The sequence below is a fragment of the Calonectris borealis genome, chromosome Z, assembly GCF_964195595.1.
Source record: "Calonectris borealis chromosome Z, bCalBor7.hap1.2, whole genome shotgun sequence".
Lineage (NCBI taxonomy): Eukaryota > Metazoa > Chordata > Aves > Procellariiformes > Procellariidae > Calonectris > Calonectris borealis.
The window spans coordinates 42,892-56,727 of record NC_134352.1 but is presented as its reverse complement, the minus strand read 5'-3'; the positions used below and the strand labels follow the sequence as shown (position 1 = coordinate 56,727).

General features: G+C 53.5%; 1 protein-coding gene across 1 annotated transcript; it reads right to left on the bottom strand.

Annotated features, from left to right (window-relative positions):
• Nucleotides 1–6,553: 6,553 nt before the first annotated feature.
• EMC4 (ER membrane protein complex subunit 4) lies at nt 6,554–8,250 on the bottom strand. The gene is made up of 5 exons (XM_075138191.1): nt 8,052–8,250; nt 7,865–7,964; nt 7,556–7,709; nt 6,759–6,919; nt 6,554–6,638 (listed from the first exon to the last, which is right to left on the bottom strand). Exons 1-5 carry the CDS (start codon nt 8,129–8,131, stop codon nt 6,603–6,605), a joined length of 531 nt encoding a protein of 176 aa, XP_074994292.1. The 5' UTR covers nt 8,132–8,250; the 3' UTR covers nt 6,554–6,602.
• Nucleotides 8,251–13,836: the final 5,586 nt, after the last annotated feature.

Below are 13,836 nucleotides of genomic sequence, written 5' to 3'. Positions count from 1 at the left end.
CACCAGTGATCCTTCAGCCCATCTCCTTGCTAACACCCCTTGTGCTAAGGGCCTGCTTCAGTGCCCCATGTCTCTTGCTCTGGAAGAGGCAAATGGGAAGAAAAAGTCAGGATCTGACCCCAGTTTTCCTTTCCAAGGCCCCGTGAAGGCAAAGCCCTGTTGCCACGGGGAAGTTGTCCTGTCCAGAGCCAGGCGACTGAGAGGACTCTGTGTGCAGTGGGTGCTGGGAAGCAGGGCAACTCACGATGTTGCTGTTGGAGGCATGCAGGTTGGCAGCTGCTCCCTCCAGAAGGCAGTAAAAGGCTCTGGCGGCATAGCCCATTGCCGTGTAATGGCAAGCAAAGGCACAAGCACCGATTCCATGATGGCTTCGCGTTCACTTGAACACATGCCATCATGCTTTCTGTTGGTCTTGCAGGGCAACTTAGCTGTCTATTCCCTCTTTGCCAGGAACTGCTCTGCTGCTCCCATCAGAGGCCAGAAACCAGGAAAGAAGAGAGCAAAGAACACAGGAGCATTAATGTCATGACCTAAAGAGTTACCGGCCTGTGGGTAAAGATCGTAACAGCCAGGTAATCCTTTAGGTCATGACAGTAATTGGTGTCAGAAATCGGATTCTGTAAAATACACAGGCCATGGATGCTTAGGATGAGGCACTGGAAGAACAGCAAAAATGGCAAGAGGGTAAGGGATGGAAAACACTTGAGTCGGACACCTGGCTGAAAATTGTTTTGATTGGGAAACAGTGCAAGAATTTCTGGAGTGCAGGAAATTCGTGTATGTAAAGCACAGGAAAGCAAGGGACCAAAAGACTTGCTTCACTGGGCTTTTCACAGAGGCATTGGCAGCTGCAGGCACTTTACTAAAGAATTCCAGGCAGGAAGCTCAAGACGCATTACAAGATGCTTTGCAGTGAGCTGAGAATGCAGAAACACGAGCATAGCCATGTTGACATGTTTGAATGTCATCGCCATGTTAACAGCCAATTACTGTGACAATTAGAAACGAACCTTAGACCTTGGCTTTATGACAGCTAGAGCAAGAGTGTACATGCCCAGTCTCCGAGAGAGAGAGACATGAAAAGATATGTACACTGAAAACTGATTATGAGGAGGATCATTTTGATTTTGGCAACGGGCCTTGTGCTCCTACCTTTTTACCTGACTAATCCACATAAGACAGCCTCCTTGTACCCTATCATTAAAACTTAAAACATATACAACTTGCAACTCGTAGACAGAGGGATTTCCAAGGCAAAAAAAATTATATATCTGAGAAGCAGCTATACTATGATCGGTTTTCTTTGACTCAGAGTTGCAAGGTAAAATGAAGACGACATACAGAGGAGACAGCAGTTTAGAGGTTTAAAACAGGTAAGAAAGGTTTAGTACCTTGCATGGATAGCTGGCAACTACATGGGGTTTTGGGACGTGGTACTTGACACAAAAATTGGAAATAGTGGAGAAGAGCAGAGAAAGGGAGAAAACGCTCATGCTTGCACAGAATCCAGTAGATGTGTGAGTGGGAGAAGGGCCTGTACATCACTGGAAGGATGCATGGCAGAAAAAAATACTTTTGTAAGAAAAAAGGTGCAAGAGGTGAAAAGAATGGATGAATAGCTGTGCAAGAATGCAGGTAACAATACTTGGGAGAGACAACAGGAGTAAGAACGGGATAGAAAAGAACAGCCAGCAAAATGAACTGAGCAAGCAAAGACGTGGCAGTGGCAGGACTTCCATGACTTACAGAGCTATCACTTGTTTTGAAAATGAGGTATTACCACCATTGCTACCACAGTAGGTATAAAAGCACCAACCTCTGTCACTGTCACACTTTTCTGTTACTTATAAAACATTACAGAAACAGACATTGTGTCAGCTGTCAAAACTGATTCCAGTATGACTTTATTTGGAGTCATTTGCATTGAACCAGCCTAATGACCCGGGGAGGGGGTGTTGCAGGTCAGGCCAGGGGTCAAGGAAGGGTCATACTTGGTGGTACAAGGGAGGGGTCAGGGGTGATGGGGGTCAGGGGTCACAGGGGAGTCAGAGGTCACAGCCTCCCTTCCAGACTGTGCTGACCATCGTGTCCCTGAGTGCCACTGCCACTAACGGCCTTGACCATGGTGAGTGTAGGGCATCCGGGGCAATGGGGGGGAGGGGAACCCCTGCCCCACTTCCTGCTGACATCATGGGTGAGTGTGGCAGGGGGCTGTCCCCTGGGGTTGCTGTGAGGGGCACTGGGCCCTGAAGCGGGGAGGCCGTGGGGGCTCTACACCTTCCTCGGAGCCGCCTTTGCCACCGCCACTGCCCTGGGGGCCGCTGAGATCCTCATGGTGGGCCAGAGCCCTTTAAAGGATTGGGCTTGGTGGGGGCAGGGCCTGCCAGGGAGGGGGCGGGACTGGGCCCCGGGTCCCTGTCCCCTCTCCAAGTGTGGTATCACGTGACATGATGTAATGACATGCAGTATGACATCACCCCTGCCATGACATGTTATCATGTATTACTGTGTGTCATATGTGTGTGTGTCCCTGGACCTGGGGACATGCAGCAGCCCTAGGTCCCTGCCTCTCCCAGGTGTGATGTCACATGATGCCATGTGATGTCATCTGATGTCATGTGATGATGTCAACATGATGTCACCTGTGTAAGCCACATCTGGCGTAGTATCTGGAAGCACTGCTCCATCATCAGCGAACGCTCGTAGGTGTATGCTAAGACATTGCTGTTATGCTGCAGGAGGGGACACCCCGGTGCCGGAGCGCTCACCAGCGCGATGATGTGGATCTGGGCAGGCAGCCCCTCCAGCAGGCGACGGCCTCCGGCAGCCCCACCAGCCCTGCTCTGTAGCCCCGCCCATTGTTCAGCCACCTTCCGCTGCCCCACCCCAGCAGGACAGCTGCCTGGGGCCATGTACACCTGCGAGAGGGCTGAGAGCCCCAGGCCTCGCCCCCTCCTGCCTGGTTCTGCCCACCAGTCCACGTCCCCTCCCAAGATGGCTGCCCTCCCCCCTCCACCCCCAGTCCCTCCTCCCCTTCCCAGTTGCCCTGGGCCAGGACGCCTGGCTGTTCTAAGATGGCCACCCCCCAGGAGTACCTCCTCCCTCCCTGGGTGGCCCTAAGTGAGGAAGCCCTGCCCTCAAGCACAAGGCCATGCCTCTTTCAGGATGGCCATGCCTCCGACAGCCCAGCTTCCCAGTTACCCTGAAGAAGCCCCACCCATTCACTCAGTAGGCCCCGCACACTCCATCAGGTGCCCCAAGGCTGTGCCTCTCTCATATAGGCCCTGCTCATCCCATAGGCCACGCCCCCTTCCCCAGGCAGCCCCTCCCCTAGGGGGCATCACCCCACACTCTCCTCCCAAGGTCCCACCTACTTAACCATACCCCCTCCCACTTAGCCACGCCCATCACCTAGAGACACCCCTCCCTGTGGCCACGCCCCTTTCCTCTCCAGCCTTCCCCATCCCTGCAGGCCCCCACAGTCCTGGGGCCCAGTCCCAGGTAGGGAGGTGGGTCACGATACGCAATGACACACCATGAAATGCCACAGCAGGGGTGATGTAATGAGCCGTGACATCATATATGTCCCCGCTGATGATGTCAGAGGAGGCCCTGCCCCATCACAGGCCCCCAGTGGAGGAGGGGGGCACCCCCTGCCAGGGCCCCAGCCTGTGAGTGCCACTGGGGGGACTGGGGTGGCCTGGGAGGGCACTGAGAGGCATTGAGGTGTACTGGGAAGCACTGGGAGGGCAGTGGGATGTACTGGGAGGCAGTGGGATATATTGGGATGGGGCTCTGGGCCATACTGGGAATCACTGTGGGGCTCCGCATCATACTGGGAATCCTAGGGAGGGCAATGGGCCATACTGGGACTCACTGTGAGGCACTGGTCCATACTGGAAGGCAGGGGTCTAGGGGTCTGGGCTGTACTGGGAGTCACTGGGAGACTCTGCGCCATACTGGGAAGGTGCTGGGCTACACTGGGATGGTGCTGGACCATACTGGGACTCAATGGGAGGCACTGGTCCATACTGGAAGGCATGGATCTGGGGGTCTGGGCCATACTAGGAGGATCCTGGACCATACTGGGAAGGTATGGGTGGGACTGGTGCATACTGGGCAGGAGGGTTCTGGAGCTGTAGGCTGTGCTGGGAGGCAGGGGGAGGCTCTGGGCCATGCTGGGAGATGGGAGGGAACACTGGGGGGGCCACCAGTGGGCACTGGTGCGTACCAGTGCTCAGTGGTGGGCGCTGGGGAGGGGGAATGTACACTGCATACCTGAGGCAGAGTGGCTGAACAAGGCGGGGGGGCTGGCTGGTGCTGGTGGAGGCTGGAATGGGAGGAAAAACAGGGAGAATGGTCAAAAATGGCGGGAATGGGGGAAAAGAGAGGGGGAACCAGGGGAAAATGGAGGGGAATGGGGGAAGAAGCAGGGCAAAAATAGGAGAAAGTAGGGAAAAATGGGGAAAAAAAGAGAAAAAAAGGAGGAAATGGGGAAAAATATGAAAAAACACGGAAAAATGGGAAGAAGGCAGGAATCAAGGGAAAATGGGGGAATGGGGGAATAAATGGGGGCACAGATGGGGAAATGGGAAAAATGGGGGAAACAGGTAAATGGGAAAAAGTGGAGGGGGGAACTTGGGGAAAATGGGGGAAGAAATAAGGGCAAAAATGAGTGAAAATGGAGAAAAATGAGGGAAAAACCAACGGAAAAGAGCAAAATGGGAAAAAAAATGAAACGGGGAAAAATGGGTCACAAATGGGCAAAAAGTGGGGGGAAAACCAGGAGAAAAGGGGGGAAAAAAGAGGGTAAAATGGGGAAATGTGGCAGAAACAGGTGATACCCAGGGGAAAACAGGAGAGGAGAAGACTTAGGGGGAAATTGTGGGAAAATGGGGAAAAATGTGGGGAAATGGGTCAGCAATGGGGAGAAGGGGGAGAAATGGTGGAAATGGAGGAAAACCAGGAAAAATGGAATAAATGGGGAGAAAGAGGGAAATTATAGAAAACAGAAGAAATGGAGAAATGAGTAAAATTGTGAAAAAATAGGGAAACAGGAGGGAGGAAACGCAGCACAAATGAGGCAAAATGGGTCAAAGCCAGGGAAAAAAAGGCAAAAAAGGCAAAAATGAGGCAACATGGGGCAAAACCAGCCAGATATGGGGGTCAGGGCAAGAACAGGGAGAATAGACCAAAATGGGGCAAATGGGACAAAAGCAAGGAAAAATGGGGAGAAACCCAGGAAAAAGTGGGACAACACCAAGAAGAAATAGGAAGAAATGGGGTGAAAATGGGCAAAATGGAGCCAAAGAGCAAGAACGGGGCAAACTGGGCCAAACTGGGGCCAAAATGGGGCAAAAAAAGCAAAAATGGGGCAGTGTGGGGAATCTGAGGGTGGTTATGGGGCGGGGGGGGCTGCAGGGGGCAAACTGGGGGACACTTATGGGGCACTTGGGGGGAATTGGGGGCAGTTATGGGGCACTTTTACAGGTGTGGGGCAGTTTTGGGGCAGTTGGGAAATGAGAGAATTGGGCAGTAGTAATGGGGCAGTGGGGGCACTTGTGGGGCAGCCATGGGTCAGGCTCTTGACCTGGGTCAGACCTGGAGTTCCTGGAGGTGCTGACGGAGGGGCTGGGGCTGGTGGCGTGGGTGATAGGGACCCCCTGGCCCCTGAGCGCATCAGTATGGCCCAGTACATCCCAGTACCACACACACGCCATCCTGGCTCACCCACCCTGGCCATCCCAGTATGGGCCCAGTGCTCCTAGTATGATGCCAACCTAAGCCACAGGCCTTCAGGCATGATCCCACTATGGGCTGCCACACTCCCCGTATGGGCCCAGTGCTTCCAGTATAGCACCACACTCCTAGTACAATGCCAGTCTGGGTCACAGCTCTTCAGGTAGGATCCTAGTATGGTCCCAACACTCCCAGTGTGTGCCCAGCGCTCAGTACAATGCCAGCCTGAGCCACAGCTTTGAGTCAGATCCCAGTATGGATCCCAGTGCTCCCAATATGATGCCAGCATGAACAACAGTTAAGAGTAAGATCTTAGTATGAGCCCCAATGTTCCCAGTATGGACCCAGTGTTCCCAGTACAGTGCCAGCCTCAGCTGCAGACCTCTGTGTACAATCCCAGTATGGGCCCCAAGGCTCCCAGTGCACTCCCAGTGTTCCCAGTATGCACCCTAAGGCTCCCAGTATGGGCCCTGAGGCTCCGCGTGCAGCTCCAATGCACTCTCAGTGTGGCCCCCAAGGCTCCCAGTGCTGCCAGATCAGACTCTAAGGCTCCCAGTGTGGGCCCCGAGGCTCCAAATGCAGCTCCAGTGCACTCCCAGTATAGGCCCCAAGGCTCCCAGGGCACTCCCAGCACTCAATGTACAGATTTCAGTGCTCCTCCAGTGCACTCCCAGTGCTCCCAGTATGGGCCCCAGCACTACCAGTAAATGCCCCAGTGCTCCCAGCACACGCCACCAATAAACGGTTTTTGCTCTGACCCATCCCGGTGCCTCCTTGGGCTGAGCCCTCAAACCTTTGGAATTCCCCCCAAAAATAATGTCACCAGCCTGCCATCGCCTTTATTGGTGGGTGGGTGCATTGGGTCACAGGATCAGGCCTCCCCCAGTGAACTCCATCCGCTGCCAAGGGAAGAGAGAAGAAAGGGGGTGAGTGGGGGGACCCTGGTGTCCAGGCCAGGGGGAACCCTGGTGTTCGAGGGAGCAGTGGTGGGGCGGGGGGATCCCAGTGTCTGGGCATACCTGTGGGGGGGCGACAAAGGCCAGCCAGTCGGAGGGGCGGGTGGGCAGCAGCCCCATGGCCTGGCACTTGTAGAGGGCCAGCGCCAAACCCAGCCCGTTACCCACCAGGAACACCAGCCCCTGCAGTGCCCGCCGGCTCGAGCTCTCCAGCGCCTTCAGTGCTACGGGGGGACAAGGTGGGACAGGGGGACTTGTCACTGTCACCCACACGCCACACACCTGGCACCACGGGGGACCGGGCGTAATGATGGGTGGGGAGTGGCAGGGGAGCGTCACGGTGGAGAGCAATGGGGGAGGTGTGGGGCAGATAGTAGAGGGATGGCTGTTGGGCGACTGTTGGGGGACACCTGGAAGTGATCGACATGGGGGTGACTGTCATAGGGGAGATGGTGGGGCGTGTGTGGGGGCGACTGACATGGGGGAGACTGTCATAAAGACAAATGTAGGGGGATGCATGGGGGCGAGTGACGTGGGGGTGACTGTGGGCAGATGCACGGGAACAACTGACATGGGCGCAACTGTTTGGGGACATGTGGGGAAACTGATGTGGGGGTGATTATCATAGGGATGACTGTTGAGAGATACGTGGGGGCAACTGACACTGTGGCAGGGGGACACGCATGGTGGGGGCTTTGTAAGGATGTTAGGGGATATATAGGGATGACTTGCAGGAGGAGATGCAGGGCAGGGGCCCACCACAGGTACGTGGGGCAATTGTTGTGTGGCAGGGGATGGCCATGGGGGGACCCCCGGGGAGCCGTGACACGTGTGGCGCTGTAGTATGGGGTTGTACTCACTGGCGGAGAGGGACATAAGGGCCTGCAGCGGGCGCCAGCCCATCATGCAGACCATCATGGCGGGGAAGATGGAGATAGTGTTGCCGGCCATGTACATGATGAACAGGTTCATGGGGATCTGCTTCAGCGGCGCGAGTGCCACGTCCCAGCAACGCTGCAGGGAAAGAGAGGACCCAAGCATCCGGGATGGAGGGGGGGGACCGCCCTCGTACAGGACCCAGGCATCTGGGACAGGGACCACCCCCGCCATGGGGAAACCAGGCGTCCGGGGGGTGTCCCTTCCTCCCTCCCGCGTCCGCCCGCGCCCACCTTCTCCATGAGGATTTTGTCGCTCTCGTGGACGCCGCCCTCCCCCAGCTGCCGCTCGGCGAACCCCAGCGGCCCGCGGCCCTCGGCGGCTCCGCGGGGCCTGGGGGGGATAGAGGAGGGCAGGTGAGGCCGGGGAGACCCCTGGACCCCCAAATCTCCTCCCAACCCCCCCTCTCCCGGGCCTCACCGCCCCCCTGGGGCCGCCGCCAGCTCCAACGACCACTTGAAGCGCCGCCCCCGAACCGCCGCCGCCGCCGCCGCCGCCATCTTGCGAGTGCCCGAACAGGAAAGAGGGGTCACGTGGGAGGGTCACGTGAGCGGCCCCGGGCGCCCGGGGCCCCACACAGCGCTCCCTGCCCCATAGCAACATCATAGCTACGTCATAGCAATGCCCTGCCCTATAGCAGTCCCTTAGCAGCCCCATATGAACCACATAGGAACCCCATAGAAGCCGCACAACAGCCCTATGGCAACCCCGCATCCCATAGCAGCCTCATTCCTCACAGCAACCCCGCAGCAGCCGCATGGCACCCCTGCGCCCCATAGCCCCCTCCCGGTCCGTTCCACCCCGGTACTGCGATTCGGGACCGCGGGTTCTGCCCGGAGCCGGTGACGCGCGGACGCTCCGGCCGCCCCTTGGCGCATGCGCGGATACAGCGCGGTGGCAGCGGCGGCGGCTGATGGGGGGGTGGGGGCGGGAGCGGAGCGGGGGGCCCGCTCCTTCCCTTTGCGGGGTGCGCGCTCCTATCTGCATCCTTCTGCGCGCCCCTGCCTCCTGTACGCTCCTGCCTGCTGCCGCCTGCCTGCTTCCCCCAGCCTGCTTTCTCCTTCTCCCTCCGCCCTCCCCGCCCCCCCCCGCGTCCCTTTGGTCGTTTGGGTTTTTGTTTTCTTTTTTTTTTAAGTTCTTGGGGTTGGTTTTCTGTTTGTTTTTTTTTTTATAATCTCTTGATTTTGATTTTTTTTTTAATTTCTGGTGTGTCTGCTTTTTGAATTCTTGGGGGTGGTTTTTGTTTTTATCTTTTTTTTTTTTTTTTTAACTTTTTGCAGGGCTTACTTTGATTTCCTGGGGGTGTGGGGTTTTTTTTAAATTTATTTCTTGGGGGGGGTGTGTGACGGTTGCACTGGAGTCCTTAACCAACTAACTAGCGGTAGTTTGGTACAAGATCCAAAGGAGGTAAAGGCCTAAGCTGTAAATGGGCCAAGAACTTCTCTAGTTCCAATCTGTTCTCTGAAAACCCACAAAGGAACGGGGTGACACAGTGAGCATTGATGCTTATGAGCTTGGAACACCGATCATGTGATTAACACATCGCATAACACCCCACATGGGTAGCTTTTCCAAGACTCATTTATCAAGGAACAAAGAAAGTTGTGGGTACAAGGAATCTCAAACATACCTTTTTCATTGCATGTAATTTTGACTATGAGCCAACCATTTTATTCCGTAAATTTAACAGCCTAAGTGAGCCTTCTTTGAGTTCTCCCTGCTAAGCAGCCTGGCTGCATGGTGGTGATCTCCCCTTGAGCTGGACACCTCTCAAGGTTGCTCCTCGAGGCAGAGAGACCTTTCATCAACGGCAGATCTTTGGTAAGTGACTGATGCTGCACATAGCTTTGTATTATGGTAACTATGATTTGTGTCTTGGTAACTTTGATTTTGTCTTGGTAACTTTAACTCTGCCTTGGTAGTTTTGAATCATTGTTCAAATGGTTGTGCAGTACAGTAATAGAGTGAACCTTGCCATCGAACTTTGTTAAGTTGCACTTTTACAACATCATATTTCAATAAAACTGCTTTTGCTAATACCTTTAACAGTGGTCAAAGACCTGTAAGTGGTCTAAATTACCCATTTGTGACAGGGGGTTGTTATGATTTCTTGGGGTGTTTTTTCATTTTTTTCTTTTTTTTCCCCCCCCTTTATTTCTTGTGGGTTATTTTAAATATTTTTGGTTTAATTTCTTGAGATATTTTAATTTCTTGGATTATTTTGATCTCTTGGGGTTGATTTTTTTCCTTTTTTTTTCCTTGTGTTTTTTTTCTTGGGGGTTTTTGATTTTTTTTTTGCATATGTTTTAATTCTTGGGTTATTTTGATTTTTTTAAATTTAGTTTCTTTTTTCTTTTTGTATTTCTTGGAGGGTTGGTTTCTAGGTTTTTTGATTTTCTTTGCTTGGTTTTTTATTTCTTAGGGCAGTATTACGATTTCTCAGTTCTTTGTTTTTTTTTTTTTACTTGGGGTTGTTTTTTGATTTCTTGGTTTTGTTTTGTTTTTTTCCTCCCTCTCCCCACCCTCCTCCCTGTACCCTTCTTCCTCTCTGGCTCCGCTGTCCTTCTCCCTCACCCTGTATTCCTGCCCTTCCCCCACCACTCTGTCCTTCTTGCCATCCTGTTTTTCCCGGCTCCCTGCCCCCTTCCTCTCTCTCTCCCCCCTCGTCCTGCCTCCGCCATCTCCCTGTCCTGCCCCCATCTTCTTCATTCCCTCTCCCCGCTGTCCTATCGCTTTTCCCCATCCTTTTCCTTCTCCCTGCCCCTTTTTTCCCCTTTCGCCATCCCCCCTCCCCCTTCCTCCCCCTGCCCTTTCTCCCTCTCCCTCTTTTCCTCCTCTGCCCCTGTCCTGCCCCCCAGCACTGCTGTGTCCTTCTCCCTGTCCCTGCCTCCACCTCACTCCTTGTTTTTCTCCCCCCTCCCATCTATCCCTCTCCCCCTTTCTCAGTCCCCCTGTCCCTCCCCAGTCCCCTTTCCCCTTCTTTCTCCCTTCCTCTGTCCTGCTTCACCTCCCACCCGTCTCCTGCGCTCGCCATGGGGCCTCATGGAGGAGTCCTCACCAGGGCAGCTACACCCTGAAGGGCTGGTGGCCCATGGACAACTCCCCCTGGAGAAGAGGCCAGTGGAGGAGTTTGCTGTGACATTAAACCCGATGGCCTGGTGTATGGACACAGCGGTGGAGGTGGCTTGAAGGTGCTGCAACCCACACTTCCTTATGTGGTAGGAAGCACCATAGCAGAAGCCACCCAAACTGGTGGAGAAGGAGCTGGGCAGGAAGCTGTGGATGCGCAGCCATGACCCCACCTGAACTGGCTTTGGTGGCCCCGCACCGCCTCTCCTGTCCTGAGCGACCATGACAACGGGTGGAGCCTGAGTCATGGACTAGATGACCATGGAGATGTTTTGTGGACAATTTATTCATGTTTCATGGAAATTTTATGGACGTTTGAAGGACAATTTATGTAGACTAAGGGACTGATACCTGCACAGCTATCACAGAATGGAAACGAAATGGTGGCTGGTGATGTATGGCAAGGGGTGGGACCTGAGCACACCACTGCAGTGGGATACAGGGTGGAGGTTGTCCCGGTTTTGGCTGGACTGGAGTTCGGTTGGTCGTCACGGCAGCCCCATGCACTATGTGCACAGGATTGCTGGCCACAGCAGATCTCTGTCATCCTTCTCCACATCTCTGCCTTCCTCCCTGCCTGTCCCTTTCTCCACTGCCCACCTACCTGCCCAGTTCCCAAAAACTTTTTCCTCTTCTATCTACTCTGCCCTGTACCCTGTCGCCTGTGAAATTTTTTCTACGTCTCTCTCTATCAGGCTCCTGCTCCCTCTTTTTTAATTCTTGCCCATGTTTCTTGTACCCTGTTGCTTTTTAAATATTCTGTGTTTCCTTCTGTCCATATCCTGTCTTTACTTTTTAGTTCTTTCCTAGGTTTCATGTACCATGTCAAGTTGGAAAATGTCTTTTGACATCTCCCTCTGTCTGGCTCCCTGTCCCTATTTTTTAATTCTTGCCTATGTTTCTTGTAACCTGTCGCTTTTAAAATTTTATTTCTATGAATTCCTCTATCCATCTCCCTGTCCCTATTTTTTTATTTTTTCTTGTGTTTCTTGCACGACATCATGTTTTAAATTTTAATTTTATGTCTGCATCTGGCTCCCTGTCCCTGTTTTTGAATTTTTTCTTGCATTTCTGGTACCTCGTCGCATTTTAAATTTTCATTCTACGTCTCTATCTGGCTCCCTGTCCCTATTTTTTAGGGACTGAAATGATGGTTTTCAAGGGTCATAGGTCAAGGGTCAGAGGCCATATATCGAGGGTCAAAGGTCACAAGCACTCAAGCGGCAAACAACATGTTTCGAGAGTCAAAGATCAAAGGTAAAGGGTTGAAGGTCAAAGACCATAGACCAAAGGTCACAGGTCACAAGTATGTGATCAAGCAGCAAATGACGTGTTTAAAGGGTGAAAGGTCAAGGCTTGAAGGTCAAAGGTCATGAGGAAACAGTCAAGCATCAAATGTCATGTTCCAAGGGTAAAAAAACCCTAAGGGTCAATGCTCGTATGTCATAGGGTTAAAAGTCACAAGCAAATGATCAAGTGTCAATGTTTTTCAAGGGTTGAAGATCAAGGGTTAAGGGGCAAAGGTCATAGGTCTAGGGTGACAAACAAGCAACCAAGTGACAAATTATGTGTTTCAAGGGCCAAAGGTCAAAGGGCAAGGCTCAAAGCTCATGAGTAAGCACTGAGCCTCAGAGCCAACTCACTGCCAGGATTTCTCATGTGCATGAATGAATAAACATTTTACTGTCCCTCTGCAACCCTGGACATGGCTGCAGGCCCTGGGCATGGCGCGAGTGGCTGTGACCAGGTGCAGGGGAGGGGGTGATGTGCTGTGAGGCTGGGGCGATGGACCCCTGTTCCCAGTCAGCTCCAGCTGTGGGCTGAGGCCAGGGCAGTCCAGGTGGTACCAGTGAGGAGATGCAGAACCTGGATAACGCCCTGGGGCACTCTGCAGGGCAATTGGGGCCCTGCAGACCCTGGATAAGGTGGTCTGGCAGGCAATTAGGGCACCACATGGGTCCCTGCAGAACCTAGCCAAGGCACCCTGGCACTCTGGAGGGTAAGTAGGGCCTCGCATGGATCCCTGAAGAGCCCAACAAAGGCCCCTGGGGCTTTGCGGAGGGCAACTCTGCCATGTCAGAGCACCACTGCTGTTGGCAGCAATGAGGGCCCTCCTGTCAGAGCTGGTTGCAGTGCACATCCTCACCGCGGGGAGCAGGGAGCAGAGAGGAGCGAAACAGCGAGTGGCATTGCCCAAGGGACTGTCTGCACATGCATCAGTCATGCACCAGGAAAAGATGTTTGTGGGGCACCTGGAACCCACTGCTGCCTCTGTATTCACACCTGGAAGTAAGCTGAATGGGAGCTGGGCTTGGCCAGGGCTTTCCAGAGTGTCCCCCCATCCCTTCCCCAGCCTGAACCATCCCTGCAGGTCTTTTGGCTCACAGGTGCTTCTGCTGATTTCCTGCAAGTGTTGCCCATTAAAGCACTGGGTGTGAAGCTTGATGCCTGGCTGTATGACTGCTAACAGAGCACAGCTTGTGTGCACGTGTGTGCATGTGCAATTGCTGCTCACACATACAAAGCACCCAGAGGAGCATGTGCTTGAGGACATACCTTGTGCTTGTTGCTTGTGTTGCTTGGGAGCATTTCACTGACTGCTTCTTCTACAGGCCATTTTTTTTCTGAAAAAGAGCGTGCCCTGGTCTGGCCCTGTTGCTCTTCCTAGAAAATAAAAAGCACCCAGGCTTTCCTCCTTTCCTGGACCATTGCACACCATACTTGTTTGCGGCCCCCTTCCATGACCTTCACTAGGACTACCAGCTTCACCTCCATCCCTGGGGAGGTGATGGAGCAACAGATCCTGGAAACAACTTCCAGCTTGTCCTGTGAAGGATGAGAAGGTGATGGGGAGTAGTCAGCATGGATTTACCATATATGGCAGTACTGCCTTATACCGTATCACATATGACGCAGGAAGGTCAGCTTACTCATACCAAATGAACCTTGCAGGCGCCAGTGCTCGGAAGGTGTCCCCTCCCGAGTTCCAGCTGGCCACTCATCCTGACAGAGAACTACAGCTTGACCTTTACTGAATCCTGAAGTACTGTCAATTTTCTTCCCGTTTTCCAGAATT